This window comes from Ovis aries, chromosome 2, assembly GCF_016772045.2.
Source record: "Ovis aries strain OAR_USU_Benz2616 breed Rambouillet chromosome 2, ARS-UI_Ramb_v3.0, whole genome shotgun sequence".
Taxonomy (NCBI): Eukaryota; Metazoa; Chordata; class Mammalia; order Artiodactyla; family Bovidae; genus Ovis; species Ovis aries.
Window position 1 is genome coordinate 87,181,485 of NC_056055.1, and position 15,025 is coordinate 87,196,509.

The following is a 15,025-nucleotide window of genomic DNA, read 5'->3' on the forward strand; positions in this document are numbered from 1 at the left end:
CTGAATTGTACTTTTTTGCCTGGTGCATAAATTTTAGAATTCACAATGGTTGGTTGGTATTGCTTTTGGCGACAAGGTTGTGGCTGAAGGAAACGCATCCCTCCTCATTTTTCCTGTCTCTCCAGTGCCATTCTAACCCCTAAAAAGAATGTCATACATCATAGAATGGAGGGGTCACTCATTGATTCAACTTGGACAACACCAGTTCTAGTAATGCAGTCTTGGGCAAATGGTTGAATCTTCTGAGTCCAGCTTTGTTTTTGTAAAATAGACATAAAGTTAGTTAATTTTAAAGGGTACCATAAGAATTAAGAAATGTTAACTAGACTCGTGGAAATCATTTTGCAGTATACACAAATAGCAAATCTGTATGATGTACACCTGAAATGAATGTAACATTAATATCAATTATATCTTAATAAAAAATAATCAAATGAGACTATATTAATATACATTGTATTAAATATAGCAAGTGTTAGGCACACACTACTTTTCTTTACCTTCCTTAAGTGGCTTTCCCTTCTGTCTCTCTGCTCTTCCATACCCCCATGACCTCAGTGTTCTCATTGTCTCAGTGTCTCAGTGTTCTCATTCTCTTGCTGTTCTCACCTGTTTTGAGGAAATGATCTGATTAAACCCATTCACCCTAGATGGGGACCATGCCTATTTCTTATGTGTATTCCCCGCAGCACCATAATAGCCAGCATAGTGCCTTATGTTCAGTTGATTTGGTTTAATTTAAGCATAATCAACAACTTCATGTGTTACTCCTCCCAAGGGCATTTGAACAACAAACAAAGGGCTATACCAATGGTTCCCAACTTTTTGACACAAAAGGGTCCTTTATTATTTTTTTTATATGGGCCCTGTGCTTTGTAAGTTTCCATTAACTCAAAAGACTGCATGTATTAAGCAATACTATGTTTTTATGTTTTATGCCTTAAAGACCTAAGTATAATGTTAAGTACAATAAAGATCATCAGGATTTAGTTTATTTGCATGATGAGATGGTTGAGTTTTGGAGGACCTTATGTGGTTTTATTTCAGGTTAAGTTATTTCCATTAGGCTTTTAGAAATATTAACCATAGTTTATGGACCACTATTAGCATCTTCATGAATGACCAGAGATGCTGTTTTCTTGTATTGGAGAGGTGTGGAGCACAAGCATAGATGATAAGTGGTTCCCACTTACTTCCTAAATATGCTGCCAAGTCATTACAGATGAAGCCTTCCATTCACCCCTACACATAAGTCTGGCTCTGGATCCTATTAAGAATGTTCAACCTTGTTATCACCATTGCCATTTTAAATACTGACTAGTGTATCTTTCCATGGTTCATTGGCATCCTACTATAACTTAGTAATCCAAAATTGGAATTTTCATTTTGTTAGTTACCAGCCATGCAACCTTAGGGAAGTTATCTTCCCTGAACCTCAGCATTAAAATATGTACTTGAAATCATTCATATCTTCAGAAAATGTTCATCGTAAGAGAAACATTTGTGAAGATTACAAAAAAGATAACCAATTTATTTCTCTGATTCTGGAATAGTAAATTGGTTTGGTCACCTTGAAGATAGCCGTAGACTAATGAATTTGGGTTCTAGATGACAGTATCATAGAGGATCATGGGCCACATATAAGTAGCAAAGAGCACTGCAGTTGGTTAGCAATATCTGCCACGGGTCCTGCAGGACAAATAGCTGCACATGTGCCATGTTTTACAGGCCCCACTCTAAGTGCTGTGAAGTCTATCCTTAGATTAAGTCACCCATCTCAGTGCTCTATACCTGCATGACTCATTTTTGTTTCTTAAGATTTGCTTTTAACAAATGTTCCCTGACCATTAGGGTTCATCCGTGGTTATTGAAAAGACAATTCTATGAAACTTCCTGTATTTATCTGCTCAGATGTTCTTGGGACATTGTTACATGACATTGTCTTCCAGAAAATTCACAGCAGATACATATCTACGGTTTCAGTACTTTGGGTAATCATGATTTTCCTGTACCAGATTGTCATTCATTCATTGCACAAATATTTATTGAGTCTACTATAAGTAGCGCATTATCCTATACATTTTCTAAAAGATCCAGTAGATGCTATAACCCTTGTAACTGCTCATGTTTTCCTCTTTTCTAGGAAGGTCACATTCAGACCCATGACCCCTATCTAGAAAGTGTATAGGACTTAACAATGTGCATTTATGTGGTTCTTGTTTCTGGCTTTTTTATTATTATTGGAGGATAATTGCTTTACAAATTTGTGGTGATCTCTGCCATACATCAATGCAAATTTGTTTCTGGTTTTTTGACCCTTATTTTTACCTTTGCCCTATTTTCTCTCTTTTTAAAAAAAATTTTATTGTGTTGTATCATATATATATGTACTATAACATTTTATAAAAAGCTAAAGCAGAAACCAATGTCTAAGTTTTTTAAAGGCAAGGTTGGAGATCTACTATTTTCCCTATTGACATAGATAGTAAATGAGTTATAATATATGTAAAGCACACTCTTCCCCCATAAAGTTCTATCTGAATTAAATAATTATAAATAAGAGCAGCTGTGATCAGATTTGCAGAGTTTCATTTTCCATATTTGTCTTTCCCAGTGCTGAAAATAAAGGGATTTAAAATTTTCTTACCTCATGGTGTTGGATCAAGAAAAGCTTGACATCACTGGCTCAGTATTTGATGCTAGAAGTTGAGGCCCTTACGGGAAACCATTTGAAATAGGGCCAGTATGAACCCATCTAAGCATGTCCTTCTGTGGAATGGTATCTTATGGACTGTGTTTATTTACATTCTCCAAATTATCCATGCGGTGATCTCTCTTTCTCTTGTGGCTCCTAGTGAAGACATTTTATTATACATATTTCGGTGTCTAGAGAATTACAGGCTTGTGTTCTGCCTGTTCACTTGCTATCAGCTATGTGAGGTGAACAAAGAAGCATTCTATCACCACATACTGTAGGCCTGATGCCTAAAATCTGCATGTCATGCTCAAAGTCTGTGAGCCAACTTGGACTGGGTATTACAGTTCTAGTTTTTTGTTCAGAAGGGTTTTCTCCCCTCTCTGTAGTAAATCCTAAAAAAAAAGGAAGAAAAACCAACAATGTTAAACGTATGCGTTCCCCTCAAGAGACGAAGAACTGTCTGTCTTTATGCACGTATATGCAATGTCAGTCGCTCAGTCATGTCCAACTCTGTGTGATCCCATGGACTGTAGCCCACCAGGCTCCTCTGTCCATGGGATTCTCCAGACAAGAATACTGAAGTGGGTAGCCATTCCCTTCTCCAGGGGATCTTCCCAACCCCGGGATTGAATCCATGTCTCTTGCCTTGCAGGCAGATTCTTTACCATCTGAGTCACCAGGGAAGCCCATGTTTACACAAGTGTATACAAAAAGCATGCATTCAAGACAGACAAACAAAAGGTGACAATGGTGTCTAAACAACAAACACATCTGGAAACTTCTTGCTTTTTATATCACCTGGGACAAAAGTTTTGTTTTGTTAAAGCAAAACTAGTCAATCATTTTGGATGGGGAGGAAGTTAGACCATGAAGCTGACACCTAGTAGCAGAATAAAACAAGCTGAATTAGGCAAAAATACTCAGTTTTCCACCCTTAACAAAAAATTCCATGCAGTTGCCCAAAGTTATGAGTGGCCATTATCTCACTTTAATGTTTCGTCCAGAATGGGGTGGGTCTGGGAACTAAGTGACCTGAACATTGCCTTCCATGACATTTCATTAATAATGAGTATAGGTGCACATGAGTCTCTTAAAAGTACTAGTCCTTTACAATAATTCTTATTCATGCACCAGGACGGAGGTTAAGATTTAGCTTCTAGTTGTCATTTATAGTATGTCTGTTTCTCTGTATACACAGATATATGATAACACACATACATATATATACATTTTTGTACACATGTATGTCATCAGTGACTGCAGTCTAAGGTTTCTTATCTGTAACCTACACTGGAATTATGAGCAAACCATTATGTTTGATGCTGTGTATTTCATTGATTCACTGACATTTATTGTGCATCACAAATGCCAAACATTGTGCTAACCAGCAGAGATAGAAAGATAATAAAATAGGAGCTCTTAGCACATGATCTGCTATGGAAACAGACGTGTTAATAGATTAAACTTAAAATGTTATGCAGCTGTTTGAATTGAGAATATATAAAAGAAACCCCCAAATAATAATGGCTTAAACTCATAAAGGATTTACTCACCAAAAAAAGAAAAAAAAAAAGTCAAAAGGTAATCTGTCCAGGATGGGGTTCCATAACTGGGCTCTTGCTTTCTCTCTGCTCTGCCATCCTTCCATTCTCAAGGCTGTCTCATTTTCCAAGACAGTGAAAGGCAGAAAGGCAGGCAGGCAGAAGGGTCCCTCCCCAGCTAAGTCAGCTTCTTGTAAGGCAGCCTTTCCAGAAGTTCCACATAACTTTCTCACTTTTATTTCACTAGTTGCAACTTGGTGATGTAGCCAATAAGAAATGTATTCTTTGAATTGGGTATCTGTGTGTGTATGCTCAACTGTTCAGTTGTGTCTGACTGTTTGTGACCGCATGCCCACCGGGCTTTTCTGTCCATGGGATTCTCCAAGCAAGAATACTGGTGTAGATAGCCATTTCCTCCTCCAGGGGATCTTCCCAACCCAGGGATGAAATTTCACGCATCTCCTGCATTGCAGGCCAATATATTTACTGCTGAGCCACCAGGGAAGCCCCAGGGACTTATGAACAAAAGGCTGAGGAATCATAGACCATTAAGCTCCTTAACTCTGGAATCTGCAAAAGGCCTTTTTGAGGAGGAGACAGCTAATTTGGGATTTGAAGGATGAATAGGAATTTGCCAAATCGAGAATTGGAAGAGCATGCCAGGCAGAAATAATAGTGTATGTAAAGGCGCAGAGAAGTCTGGCATTATTTCTGCCAACTGAGCCTTTTCCTATATTTCTGTTTATTTTATCTCTATTATTAACGATAGCACCTTTTAAATTTTATTTTTTAATTGAAGGAAAATTGCTTTACAGTGTTGTGTTGGTTTATGTCATAATAGTTTAACTAACTTTTAATTAACAGTTACTCAGGATCAACAGATTGAGTTATGTCCACAATGATTTTCCTGATGTAACTGCAATTAATTTTCCACTTGGATCAAAATAGGAACATTTTATCTGATGATAAAGTATTCCACATCTTAAAAATAATTGAGTTAGAATACTTTGGCATCTTAAAAAGGAACTGCTACAAAAAGAAAAAAAAAATGCTATTGTGTCAGGGAGATGTTTGTCTTTTCAATTCTGAAGTTAAACAAAGACCAGTTAGAACTGACTTGGTTCATATCATAGGGTCCATAAACCCACACTGGGAACACTAAGTTGGTGGTCTGGCCAAGTTACCCTTAAATATGTCACCTTCTATTTAGCTATTCCTAATATGACTGTTACTTTGGATCAATGAAGCTGGGTTGTTCTTTTCTTAAAATGACTTTGGAACCAAAAGAAATCTTTAGTATTAGAGAGAGATTTTCATGATTATCTCTATTCTGGCTCCTTTAGAGATATAAAATTTTCCTTTAGAGATTAAATATATAAAAATCTCCTTTAGAGATTAAAAATTCTCCAGAGAAAGTAAATCCTTTGAGAAACCTGAAATTTCTTTGAGTACACCTCCTTAGGTTTGAGATACCTGAGAGCTTAAGTTCCCATTCCCACTGATCTTCTACAGAGCTAAGTATCTTATAAAATTAAGGTTGTCTTTCTTCAACCCCAAACAAGAACACTAGGGTCAATGATCCTTTGATTACTACATAAATTAAGGTTGCCATATTTTCTCAAAGGATTCAACCCTACTAAGGCAATCATTTACTGTAGTCTTCTGATATCTTTTGAGATATAACAGACATAATATTATATTAATTGTAGGCATACAAAATACAAAATATTTGTATATACCAATAAATTTCACCACAATAAATTAATATCCATCACCACACATAGTTATAAGTATTTTTTCTTATGATGAGAACTTTTAACATTGATTCTCTTAGAAGCTTTCAAATATACGATGCAATATTATTAATTGTAGTCATCATACTGCACATTGCATTCCTATGACTTATTTATTTTATATCTAGAAGTTTGTGCCTTTTGATCACCTTCACCCATTTCACCTAGCCTCAACCTACACCATTGGCAACCTCCAATCTAGTCTCCATATTTATGAGTTGCTTCTTCATCTGTTTGTTTTTGGATTCCATGTGTACATGAGGTCATATGATATTTGCCTTTCTCTGTCTGCCTTATTTAAGGTAATGCCCTCAAGGTCCATTCATATTTTTGCAAATAACAGATTTCCTTCTTTTCAGATAGATATCCATTCATCTGTCAATAGGCACTTAGATTAATTTCATGTCTTGGCTGTTATAAATAGTGCTGTGATGAAAAAAGGGATGCAGATATCTTTTCAAGACAGTAGTTTTGTTGCTTTTGGATAAATATCCATGAGTGAAATTGCTGGTTCATATGATAGAACTATTTTTAATTTTTTGAGGAACCTCCATACTGTTTTCCATAGGGGCTACAAGAATTTACATTCTTACCAATGGTACGTGAGGGTTCCCTTTTCCTTACCAAGACTTATTTATTGTATTTTTGATAGCTATGAGGTGATGTCTCATTTTGCCCTTGTTATGCATTTCCCTGATGATGAATATTGTTAAGCATCGTTTCATGTGTTTTTTGCGCACCTAGATATCTTCTTTGGAAAAGTGCCTATTCAGATCCTCTGTTCATTTTTTCATTTCATTGTATGGTTTATTCTCTGTTGAGTTGCATGAGCCTTTATACTCTTGATATTAAGCCTTTATCAGATATATGATTTACAGCTATTTTCTGGGAGAATATGGGTTACCTTTTCATTCTGTTAATTGCTTCCTTTGCTGTGCATAAAATTTTTAGTTTGATGTAGCCCCCCCACCTTGTTTATTTTTGTTTCTGTTGTTTTTGCTTTAGGTGTCAAATCCAGTCTTGATTTTTTTTTTTTTGCCAACTTTGATTTTTGCATATTTTTCATTTAGCTAGTATGTAGCCATGACAAAAAGGTGCAGTAAACCTTATGGCAACATCTCCTCTTTGTCTAGTTAACTCTGACTCATTCAGTTCTCAGCTCAAAAGACTTTTCCTCAGGAAAATCTTCTCTGGCCTGTGTTTCTTTGTTGTTCTGTTTTTGTTTTTGCTGTGCTTTGGAGCCTGTAGGATCTTACTTCCGCAACCAGGATTGAATCCAGGTCCATGGCCTTGAAAGCCTGTGTCCTAACCACTGGACTGCCAGAGAATTCCTACTCTGGCCTTTCTACACAGATCAAGTTATCCATAATTTATGCTCTCATAGTATCCCATTATCTATGTCTTATAGATTTCATCATAATTATCATTCCGCATTTACATTCTGCATGTGTGTGCTGATTTGCATAATATCTGCCTCCATCACTAGACTCTAAATCCCATGAGGGTGGATCCATATGTCCTTGAACTCACCATTGGGTTTTGCTTCCAGCACAGTGTTTGGCTCATAACAGAACTTCAATCACTATTGGCTGAATGGTTGAATAATTGTTATGTCTTTGTAAATAAGTTACTTTCGCACTCCGTTTCACACTGTGCTTGAAATATATGAATCAAGGCAGCATTGCTCCGCTCCTATATAGGTTTATTTACAGATAAGAATTTTGAAAATAATTTCCTTGCGGTTATAGGGAAGCACATCAGAGTAGTCTTAAGCCAGCACATGCTAGGCTCTACATGGATGAAGCTGGCATAAATTCTGAAGTGGCCTCACTGTAGCTTCTGAACATGTTGAGGCCAATTGCAGCTTGACCACAGTAAACACTCCAAAAATGGAACCAATTCCTTCACTCCTCACTTAAGAACTGGGCACTACATTTTCCTGACATCTTTACATTTCAAAACTTATAGAATTACTGAAGAAGTTGTTGTTTTGTTATCTATTTTTAAAGATGTCTGTATTATTTTAGGGAAGAGGTACACATAACTACATTTTTAAAATTTAGCACATACACAGCACAGTATTACATAGTTGTGCTTTTCAAGCCTTTGCCTAAACATGTGTTTGCAATTGTTAGTTGGAGGTACAAAATCCTCAAAGAAAGTTCATGCTAATAACCAAACTTTGGAAAGACAGGATGGATTGTGGGGACATTGTGGAAATAAGCTCCTTCAAATGTTTCTACAGTTCTTATCTTATTTTGCCCATGACAGTAGTTGAAGTAGTTTAGGAGTATGATATTAGATTTCACTAGAACTGTCGAGATACAACTCTATAATTTAGTTTGAATTTGAAATTTTTTTAACTTGAACATTGCCATGAAAAGATTAAGGATACAAATGAGTTTGCCCACAAAAGTGATGAAGACTTGTGACTTTGTTAAGCCTGATTTGGACAAAGCACAAATGTTATATTAGATGCATTTAGAACTCAGCTGCTTATTAGCTAAGTGACCTTGGTAAGATTCATGACCTCATCTATAAAACAGGGATACCTTACATTGTTGTCTTGAGAATGAATGAGATGTGTTTCTTGTGCCTGATACAGGCCAGGGCCAGGCAATAGCAGGCACTCACTGTGGGCTATCTCTGCTGCCCTTCGTGTCAACCCTCCTCTTCCACCACATGCATGTACACCAGCCTTGTTTCTGTCGGCTGATTCTGTACTTCTGTTTCTGTTTCCTTAGTTGAAGTGCTAGCTAGAAAAGGGAGTATGTTTAATTATCAGTTAGCAAACATTTATTGAAGTCTTGTAATTTGCCAAGCACTGTTCTAGTTGCTTGGAAAACATCAATGAAGCCAAGATACAGAACCTCACCCCTGTGCATCTTACATTCTAAGGAACTTATGGACTAACACAGAGGTCATTCACGACATTTTTCCTGCTACAGTTATCCCACAGTTGTATTTTTTGTGATTTGGATGAAGCATATTTATTGAAAGTGGGAATTATTTTGGAATTGAAGTTCTATAATATTAGTAGTGCAGCATCTTCCTCTCTCTCTCCTTCTCTTCTTCTTCCCACCCACCATCCTCCCCTGCCTTCCCCTCCCTCCCCTCCCTTCTCCTCCCTCCCTCCCTTTCCCCTGTGTCCTTCCCATCTTTCTTTTTCTTTGTATATTTCAATATATTTGAACTATGAAAATGTCTTTACCCATGCTACATTTTTTCCTTCTTAGCCTGATTCAAATTCCAGTTTGGTTCCTGTCATCAGAATGGATCTTTATCTCATTTTTATCTTCATCTCAAGGGTGAAGGAGGCTGACTGGATGATGAAGGGCCCCACCCTGCATCCCTTTAGCAGTAGGCACTGGGTTAAATTACACATCTCTCTTTTTTGTTAGATTGTTGGCTGCGATCACCAGCTGGGAAGCACCATCAAGGAGGATAACTGTGGAGTCTGCAACGGAGATGGGTCCACCTGCAGGCTGGTCCGTGGGCAGTATAAATCCCAGCTCACCGCAACCAAATGTAAGACACTACAGAGATGGGGCTATCTCTGGGCCTTCTGATTTGTCATAATCCCCTGGCTTAACTCCCTGCAGCAATTAGGGAATGACATCTCCAACCAAATGAAGCCAAATATGAAAACCCTGTGGGAAGAAAGTTAGGTTCTTTTTTTGTGGATTAGTTTAGGTAAGACAAGTCAGGTCACCCACTTCAATCCCACAGAGGAAACCTTTTCTTTAGAGGCACATTAGAAGGAAATTAGGCATAGATCTGGATATATTCAACAAGAAAGCATGAGCTTTGCTATCCAGCGTGAGAACAGGCTACATCCTGACCCCTCACTGATTCACAGTCTGGCAGAATAGTAGAGAGAGGGGCAGATTAGAACAAATGATCTCCTGCCACTGTGAAATTACATGGTCTTCACTGACAAAGTGACCTTAGATCAGTGCTGATCACATGTTTCTCCAGAATGGATATTGGGCAGTGACTATGTGAAGCCAGTTATAGACTGTTGTGTCCTAATCTCTCTGTAGCAGCTGAATACTTGTGTGCCTGCTATACGTGTACGTGCTGGGAACTTTACACGATCATTTCATTTAATCCTTATAACAACTTTGTAGCAAGGTACTGTTTATCCCCATGTTATGAATGAGATAACTGAGGCTTAGACAGATTAGGTGACTTGCTCAGAGTTCCACAGCTATGAAGTATAAGAGCCAAAATGTCAGCCCAGAGTCTGATTCCAGAGCTGAAGCACTTATTTGTTCCTCTTGATTGTCCAAAATTCTGCTGTTCCCAGAGTGTTTGTAAAGCAGTTAGATGGATCAAGGTGAGGTACTTTAAGTGCCTGCCCAGCTGGGTCCTCCTAGGGTAGATGGTATATGTTCTCGAGATACCTGACCCAACAACAGACTCACCCAGCAAGCTAGATCATTTTACCATACATGATCCTCTGTGACTCACTGTTCTAGGCACTGCAGCAGAGAGAGATAGAAACAAAACAACCCTTGTACTCAAGACTGTGCACTTGTTAACATTTATTTATTTTTAATTGAAGGTTGATTGCTTTACTGTATTGTGTTTTCTACCAAACATCAACATGAATCAGCCATAGGTTTATCCATGTCCTCTTGTCCCCGAACATTCCTCCCATCTCCCTCCCCACCCCACCGTTTCTAGAATAACTTGACCTTTTTTGGCATATTTTCTCAATTTTTCCATTGTCTGGAATCCTCCAAAAGATCCTTAATGAGGACTTCTTTGTACGTGTCTCCTGTGATTTGGGAAACGGGAATGAATTTCTTTACTGACTGTGGTTTTGTCCTCTTAATTGTTGACTAGTTGGAGGAAAACACTTGATGTATGGGGGGTTTGTGGCTTTAAACTACAAGGGACTTGTAGTTGCAGGGGGGAAAAAGAAGCACTGTTTGCTGGAGAACTATTCTGAGAAGACAGGAAAAAGCAGCTCACCCAAAGGACTAGCCTCTGGGAAGAAGAGGTGGTGGGAAGAAAGACTAGGAACTTTTAAATACGTGAAACATCAGAGGTGCCAGCTTAGGAAACTCTCCCCTTTCTAACACACCTCAGGCAGTGAAAAATGTGATTCTGAAGAAAAAAAGAAAAAATACCTGAGAAGAGAAAATGATGAATGATAAGTTAGACGTTGATGTAGTGCGTTCAGGTGAGATTTATTTTTCCTGTGATCATGTGCTGGTAGTTTCTTCTATAAGATGAAAAATTAAACAATTTAGAAGATGAAAACCAGTGAAGGGTGGAGGCATAATTCTTTTGTAAATCTCTGAAGTCATGGTGGGATATTTGCAGAAAAAAAAATTACATTTAAAAGGTACTTAGCGATTTTTTGAAGTATAAAATTTATTAAAACCCTACAGCAATTCTTATTGAAAAATAAAAGTAAAAGATTACTTTGATAGAGCTTTTCAAGGAATACTAAAGAGTTGAAGTCTTTCTAATTATTGGTGTTACATAATTGAATCGGTGTTTGTTTTCTAAGAATCTAAGGACTTCCATGAGGCACAAAAAGATATGACAGACATTCGTGCAGTGACTGCTGTAGGGCAACTTCCAGGGGCATGTTTTCATGATGAGAATCCTTCCTTTATTCCCTCACGTCCGTCTGCCTTCCTGTCCTTATAGAAAAGCCTGCACACTCTGCTCAGATAGATATTCCCCCTACCCTCCTGTTAAAAGGTGATCGGGGCCCTTTGGAGCCTGAATCACTGGAACAAAGTTGGAGAAGCCCTGAAAGGATGAACTGCAGCCAGTTGAGAGCCATAAGTCATCACCAGGTCTGCAGACAGATACCTCAGTGAACAGTGCTCTATTCAAACCAAAAGTGGGTAAATCACATAAGACACAAGCCAGTGATGATCCATAATGACAAAAGGCGACTGATTCGTTTACCTTAGCACTGACGATGCCTCATGACAAAATGATTTATATCAATAAAGCCCAGCCTATGCATGTACCTCACCACAATCTATAGCAGATGCTGAACAAGCTGCCTCATTTATGTTTTCTCCACCCCCAGAAGAACCTTCCACCCTATATATACAGACTGTGAGATGACCAACAGGCAGGGGAGATGAGACTGCTCTGCGGAGCCCAGTGTGCCAGCCAGGTGAGCGGCTCTCCACCCATGAGGCCTGGAGGAGTTCTGCCAGGTCTCTTCCTGCTGCTGCTAAGTCGCTTCAGTCATGTCCAACTCTGTGCGACCCCATAGATGGCAGTCCACCAGGCTTCTTCGTCCCTGGGATTCTCCAGGCAAGAATACTGGAGTGGGTTGCCATTTCCTTCTCCAATGCATGAAAGTGAAAAGCGAAAGTGAAGTCGCTTAGTCATGCCCGACTCTTAGCGACCCCATGGACTGCAGCCCACCAGGCTCCTCCGTCCATGGGAGTTTCCAGGCAAGAGTACTGGAGTGAGGTGCCATTGCCTTCTCCCTACACTCTAACAAAAGACACTAAAAGCCAGCCACACAATCTTCTCAAACTCCTTATAGCCATATTCCCCACACTGAATTCATTTTCTTCTGAACTTACACCCAGATTTTCCCCGTATGTTATCAAACCTCAGGGGAATAAAGAAAAAAAAAAACAGAGAGTGGAGAAAGACCATGGTGGAAAGTGCCAGAAGGAAAAGGAGAAGTAGGAGAAACTTATCAAGTGGCTGCCATTTGCTGATGAATGAAAAACAAACCATCTTTGTAATAAAGGACATTATTATTACCTAATACAAATGCAGAAAACAGATATAAGCTGCACCAAGGCTGAGCACAGAAGAATTGATGCTTTTGAACTGTGGTGTTGGAGAAGACTCTTGAGAGTCCCTTGGACTGCAAGGAGATCCAACCAGTCCATTCTAAAGGAGATCAGCCCTGGGTGTTCTTTTGGAAGGAATGATGCTAAAGCTGAAACTCCAGTACTTTGGCCACCTCATGAGAAGAGTTGACTCATTGGAAAAGACTCTGGTGCTGGGAGGGATTGGGGGCAGGAGGAGAAGGGGATGACCGAGGATGAGATGGCTGGATGGCATCACTGACTCGATGGACGTGAGTCTGAGTGAACTCCGGGAGATGGTGATGGACAGGGAGACCTGGCGTGCTGAGATTCATGGGGTCGCAAGGAGTTGGACACGACTGAGCGACTGAACTGAACTGAAGGCACTCTTGCCCTCCTTTTGAAGGAAAAGGCTGTCTACTGAGAGCCTTCAGCCTTTCCATTTTTCCAGATCACTTTTTCCTACTTCCCCAACCCAATGAAAAAATTATCAAATTTAGCTTATATTAACTTACTTTTGATTTTTGAAATTAAAAACTCATTTTTTCTCAAATTTTTTGAACTTTTTATTTTGTATTGAAGTATAGCTGATTAGCAATGTGATAGTTTCAGGTGGACATCAAAGGGACTCAGCCATACATATACATGTATTCATTCTCCCCCAAACTTTCTCCCATTCAGGCTACCACATAACATTGAGCAGAGTTCCATGTGCTGTATAGAACAACCTTGTTTGTTATCCATTTTAAACATAGTAGTGTGTACCTGTCCATCCCAATCAAAATATTACTGACTTGTACTATATTGTGTATTCTTCATGTATACTCAGAATACACTTAGATCCAAAAGCAGCCTATTTGATATCAATCTGATGTCTCCAGTTTTGCAGACCTGTCAAATGTATCTGTGTGTTTTTAAAATATCTTGGTATCTGAAAGTTCTCTCTCTATCTCCCTTGGGTGGTGAGGGCTAGATAAACTAAATTATATCAAGATAAAATGAAGCTCCTAATACCCAACTTTCCCTCTCAGACTGTGCTTATGCTGATTTATAATGGCTATGAGTAAATATATTCTGGGGTTATCATGCTGGCTCAAAGATATTGAGATAAAGGATATTTATAATAAAAGGCCTAATATTGTCAAGTAGAAAATACGTATGAATTTTTTTTAAAAAAAGCACAAAACTCGAAAGAAATTTCACTTTGTATCTGACTTCAGGCTATACTCACAAGTCACTTATTCACTCATTCAACAGTAATCCACTCATTCATTTATTCAGCACCAAATATTTCTTGGGTACCTGCTATGTGCTGAGGAACTGTTATAGGTGCTGGAAACACAGGAAAGAGCAAAACAGACCAAAGTCTGTTTTTTTCATGGGGCTTACTTACTAGTGTTAGGGGCAGGCAAAGAGACTAAATGAATAAATTAATTAAATGTGTATGTGTCATGTGGTGATACATAGAAAAAAGTAAAACAGAGAAGGAAAAAAAGTATACATAGAAAAGTCATAGAAAAAGTAAAACTGAGTGGGGAAAGAACTAGAGACAGGGATGGACTGGCAGCCGAATGTACTGGAGGGAATTGCAGCTTTGAATAGGTTAGTAAGAAAACATTCACTGATAAGATGGCATTTTGAGCAAGCATCTGAGGAAGATACAGACACAAGACACATGCACAAGGCAGGGGGAAGGAAATTCCAGGCACAGAGAAAAGCATGTGCAAGGGTCCTGAGGTAGAGACATTCTTGACATATTTCTTGACGTGTAGAGAAGCTGATGTAACTGAAGTAAAGAGTTTAAAGACTAGAGGAAAAGAAGAAGGCAGGACAACTGTGAGGAGGGATGAAGAATGGTACAGATGTTGTAGGATTTTATAGGGACTTGGGCTCTTAGTCTGAATAAGGTGAGAAGTTACAGGAAGATTTTGAGCAGAGTAGTGACTTCATTTGGTTTATGTTTTAAAGTATCACTCTATATGCTCTGTTGAGAATAGACTATGGTGGGTCTAACTGTGGCTATAATAAGAGCAGTCAAGAAGTCCAGCTGGGTATGAGGATGACAGGGACCATGGTAGTATATCCCATGCTGGGTAAACTGCATTTCTTTGAGTCCAAGACACCATTGATTGAGAGATGTGCCATTATTTTATGCACCATTAAGTGCGGGAGGAGGGGAAAGCC

The 15,025-nt window shown here is 38.7% G+C and overlaps 1 protein-coding gene across 4 annotated transcripts in view; it reads left to right on the forward strand.

Moving 5' to 3' along the window:
- Positions 1-15,025, forward strand: part of ADAMTSL1 (ADAMTS like 1) — a 1,118,714-nt gene that overhangs the window by 799,233 nt on the left and 304,456 nt on the right. For all 4 annotated transcript variants that reach the window (XM_042244881.1, XM_042244882.1, XM_004004390.5 and 1 more), the window contains one exon: positions 9,434-9,560. In XM_042244881.1, coding sequence (XP_042100815.1) covers positions 9,434-9,560 — 127 coding nt within the window. The remainder of the gene's footprint in view (positions 1-9,433; positions 9,561-15,025) is intronic.